Source organism: Astatotilapia calliptera, chromosome 5 (genome assembly GCF_900246225.1).
Source record: "Astatotilapia calliptera chromosome 5, fAstCal1.2, whole genome shotgun sequence".
Lineage (NCBI taxonomy): Eukaryota > Metazoa > Chordata > Actinopteri > Cichliformes > Cichlidae > Astatotilapia > Astatotilapia calliptera.
In genome coordinates, this window is record NC_039306.1 from 36,003,088 (window position 1) to 36,007,430 (window position 4,343).

Consider the following 4,343-nt stretch of genomic DNA (forward strand, 5'->3'; position numbering starts at 1 on the left):
AGCATGTCACTCCAGTTTGACATTTCAGTAACGAGCCGGATATGCGGATGCTGTTGTTGGTAGGTTGGGTGAAATATGTTTGAGGCAGTATGAATTGTGTTAGCTACTTCATTGAAAGACAATGGAGGACAAGATGTTGTGTGTAGTGTCACCCACGTGCTTCTGCATCACTATTGTCTGCCCTTCTTCAGACAGAGACAGAGGGGCGAAACGAGGGGGATGTGGGTGGGAAGACGAGGAGGTGGTGGTTGACTGCTGTGAGTGTGTATGTGCATGTGTGTGAGTGCGCTTGCAGGGAAAAGCACAGACGGCTCGTGGTAATTTGACGTGTGTCCCTTGGGATGTTTGATGGATTAATGCTAAGCAGCTCCCTCTTCCAAAGCACCACCTGATCTTTGGGGCTCGTGGGCCATGTATAAAAGACTGCAGAGTGCTGAGCTCAGCTAGTCCAGACATCTCTCTCTCTCTCTCTTTCTCTGTATGTGTGCCTCTGTCTCACCCTCACCACTTTCTGTCTTCCTCTCCATCCACTCTGTGCTATGCTCTGTCTTTGCTGCTCTTTTCTCTTTCTCTTTTGGCGTTGAATAATTTCCAAAAAGATTTTTTTCCAGCATCCTCAGCTGATTGGGCTTTCCAAGAAGGCCACCTGGAAGCGTAGTTTTTCTTATTTTTCCTGTTCAACTGCGTGTTTGCGTTTTATTCTAGGAGGTTTAGATCACTTTTTCATCAGGGGAAAATAAAAATGCCACGCTCCTTTTTGGTGAAACTGCCAAAGATTCACGATTTCTCCTCTTCCAACCACTACTATCATCATCAACATCAGCAGCAGGAGCAGCACTGGGATGACTCTTACACCGTGACACATGCCATCACTGAGTCATCCACCAACTTGGCCGTGCATCTGAGTGAAAACAGTGAGTAAATGTCTCTCTGAGTTGCGTTTTCTACTTTGCTGTGTAGGTTGTAGACTGATTTGTCTGCACAAAGTGTTTCACATGGTTTTCCTCACAAGGAGGAAGAGGCAAAAAATTATTCCTCAAACAAATAATAAACAGGGATTTATACACAAAGGGGCTACGTCGTGCTTCCTATATAATCACTTTTGGAAACCCCCAAAACCCTACAGCCAGTGCTCACCCACCTACTTCAAATGGCTCTGGACTTTTGTTTTCTAACTCGGCAGATGCTAAATAGTATTCAGGTCATGCTGGCTAAATCGGCTTAATACTCAGACCAGATCACACAGTAGCCTTTGGCTTTAATACTATTGTGTACGTGAATGATGAGCCGTGCACGCGCGGAGACACTGATGCAGACATTTCTCAGGTCCAACAAGAAAATAAAGATAAAAACTCAGACGAAAGCAGATAGCCACGTGGGATTGTCGTGTCCTTAGATGGTGCCGTTGCCCTTGACTCTCCTCTTATCACCCCCCCCCCCACCTGCCCATTCATCTCTCCATCTCTCTCCATCTGATCCTGCAGGATGTTGGATAGCCAGAGGGAGTAGGATTGCAGCAACACAATCCATATGTGGAGCAGTGAGAGGTTATGGAACAGGGTTTTTAGAGGATGGGTATTGACTGGAAAATAGAGAGTGCTGCAGGTAATTCAATAAAGTGAAACTTGAGCTGTGCACTGGCAGAGGAGATTTTCACCTGTGGGATTTCTACAGAGGCTGGGTGTGAGAACAATATGTTGTGTGTTTAGATTTAAGAAATAAAAAAGTATTCTTTGAGTGGATTTACCCCCTCCCCCCTTTTCACCCACAACCAACATCACAGTTGAATAATTTGTCCTCAGATTTAGGATGCCAGCTGTCTGCTTCCCTTTGTGTTCCATTTTGTGTGTGTTTGTGTGTGTTTGTGTGTGTGGCAATATACCACTGACTGCTGCTAAGATCAGAACCCCCACCAACCCCCACCATACCCACAAAACACTCTCCAACCCTCCCTTCCCTCTTTGCCAAATTGCAGACCCCCACCTGTCACTCAGTCTCCCCATTACCATACTCATGAACACTCTCACAAACATCACAGATGGGGAATGATCTGATTAAAACGATTTAGTGATTGAGGGGATTCACTGCATAGATGCTCTGTTTTGATCATCCCTCCCCACCCGTTCCTTCTTCCAAAACACATTTAGACAGATTGCTGCTGCTGCAGCTGCAGCACTCTGACAAGAAGGTCCAGGCTGGCTTGCACTATACGTGCCTGACTCTTGATTCAGAGTCAGCACATTGTGTTTTCATTTATTTAACTTTGTGATTGCTCTCAATGGAGCCACTGAGAATATCGACTGAATCAGAAAGGTGCATCACAGATTCATTAATATTTCAGTCTTAGAGCTTGCTAAAGCTGGCACTTACAAATAGTTTCCTGAATAGATTTCATATTGAGGTTGGGGTAAGAAGGCACTTTTCTTTTCCATGTAGTAATTCTAGAGTCTATATTAAATATGTATTTTCTTTCCCAGGGTACATCCAGGATTACATCATCCCGTCAGTGTTTAAGCGCACAAAGGAGTCAAGTCATGAGCAGACTGGGCTCACAGCAGGGCCCCTGTACTCCCCAGGGGGCAGCAGCGGGGAAGAGTTCTCTGACCACGACATGGAAGATCCGGACAGCCCCGTTTCTAGCACCACAGTTGAGTCGGACGGCAGTAGCCCTGAAACGGAGGCGTGCACAATCAGTGGCTTTCTCATCTCTGATGGTCGCTCGCGCCGGAGGCCTAAACAGAGATGTTCTCACATGGAAGGGAGCCATTTGGACAGCAGCGAGGGAAGCAGCTCAACAGATTGCAGCCCCGCCAAAGGGGAATCCAAAGGACGTCACGTGTGCAGCGAGTGTGGCAAGTCGTACGCCACATCCTCCAATCTGAGTAGGCACAAGCAGACTCACCGAAGTCTGGACAGCCAGCAGGCCAGGAAATGTCCTACCTGCCACAAAGTTTATGTGTCTATGCCGGCTCTGGCCATGCACATGCTGACCCATGACATGAAGCACGAGTGCAAGGTGTGTGGCAAAGCTTTCAGCCGGCCTTGGCTCCTGCAGGGTCACATGAGGTCTCACACGGGGGAGAAGCCCTTTGCCTGCGCCCACTGTGGCAAAGCCTTTGCTGACCGTTCAAACCTCCGCGCCCACATGCAGACACACTCAGCGTTCAAACACTACTCCTGCAAACGTTGTCGTAAAAGCTTCGCGCTCAAATCCTACCTGAACAAGCATTACGAGTCGGCCTGCTTCAAAGGGCAGTCAACAGAGGGTGACTGCAGCTCTGAGGACTGAAAGGAAAATCCTTTCTTCTTTATATGTTTTTTTTCTAGTTCAAATATCTAAGTCAGACGACGGCTCGCGACTTCTCAGACTTTTCAAATGCATGTATCAAAATCCTGCCTTTTGACATAAGCAATAACCTCACAGTAAATTCTTCAGGAAACATGTAGAAAATTTCATAAAAAATCTCAGTGTTGATTACAAATGCAAAATATTTTATATTCTTTTTATAAATTGCAATAATTTACACATCACTATCATTTGATATATCACCAAGCTCTTAATTTATCTCAGATGGCTTGGTTACTTGCATAATGTATTTGCATATTTATTAACTTATTTAACTATTTATTTGCCAATTTGAAGATTATTTATTTATTATGGGTTAATGTATTTGTCAATTTAACATGTTTAAGAAGCCAGGTGCTGGATTTGATGAGAACAAAAGCCAAAGTATACTCTGATATAGTATATTTGCCTGTCTGATCGATTTGGTGATGACAATAAAAACCAGTGAGTAACTTCCCTTTGCTCATGTCTGTGGGTATATGCAAATACAAAACATGTGTTATGGCGAATGGGATGAGCCGTGTGGAGGAATTAAATCCAAGCGCAGGCACTCATGGAGGTGTGAGGGAGAGTTACTGTAAAAATAAAACACAAGGTGAAAATGTGAAACAGAACTAAAGATAACCTGAACTGGGAAAAACTAAACTACTAAACATGAACATGAACATGGGTGAGCGGAGGAACATGAAGTTAGATAGCAGGGAGAACAAACGGATGAAACTGATTGACAGACAGACCAGCAACTAGCACGCGAGCAGACACGACTTAAATACACACAGAAGAACACAGGGAGATTACACACAGGTGGTGAACACAGCTGGAAGTAATTGACAAGATGAGACAGGGGAAGCAAACTGAATACACTCACATGAGACATGGACCTACACAATAAAACAGGAAACAAGAAGCACTTCACAAGGACGCTGACTTGACACTGAACTAAACCTACATTAAACACAAGAACACAACCTGAAAACAAAACCCTAAACCAGAATAA

At 44.8% G+C, this 4,343-nt stretch overlaps 1 protein-coding gene across 2 annotated transcripts; it reads left to right on the forward strand.

Annotated features, from left to right (window-relative positions):
• Positions 1-275: 275 nt before the first annotated feature.
• Positions 276-3,801, forward strand: LOC113021747 (transcriptional repressor scratch 1-like). 2 transcript variants are annotated; one of them, XM_026166460.1, is made up of 2 exons: positions 276-914; positions 2,478-3,801. In XM_026166460.1, the coding sequence occupies exons 1-2, from the start codon at positions 743-745 to the stop codon at positions 3,287-3,289; spliced, it is 984 nt and encodes a 327-aa protein (XP_026022245.1). In that variant the 5' UTR covers positions 276-742; the 3' UTR covers positions 3,290-3,801. The 2 variants fall into 2 exon arrangements, with proteins under 2 accessions (XP_026022245.1, XP_026022247.1); XM_026166462.1 differs by lacking the exon at positions 276-914 and adding an exon at positions 1,514-1,605.
• Positions 3,802-4,343: the final 542 nt, after the last annotated feature.

Excerpts from the sequence above, each read along its gene's own strand:
- LOC113021747 (XM_026166460.1), top strand. The coding sequence starts at position 743 with ATGCCACGCTCCTTTTTGGTGAAACTGCCAAAGATTCACGATTTCTCC. Across the intron at positions 915-2,477 it reads CGTGCATCTGAGTGAAAACA|GGTACATCCAGGATTACATC; the intron begins GTGAGTAAATGT and ends TTTCTTTCCCAG.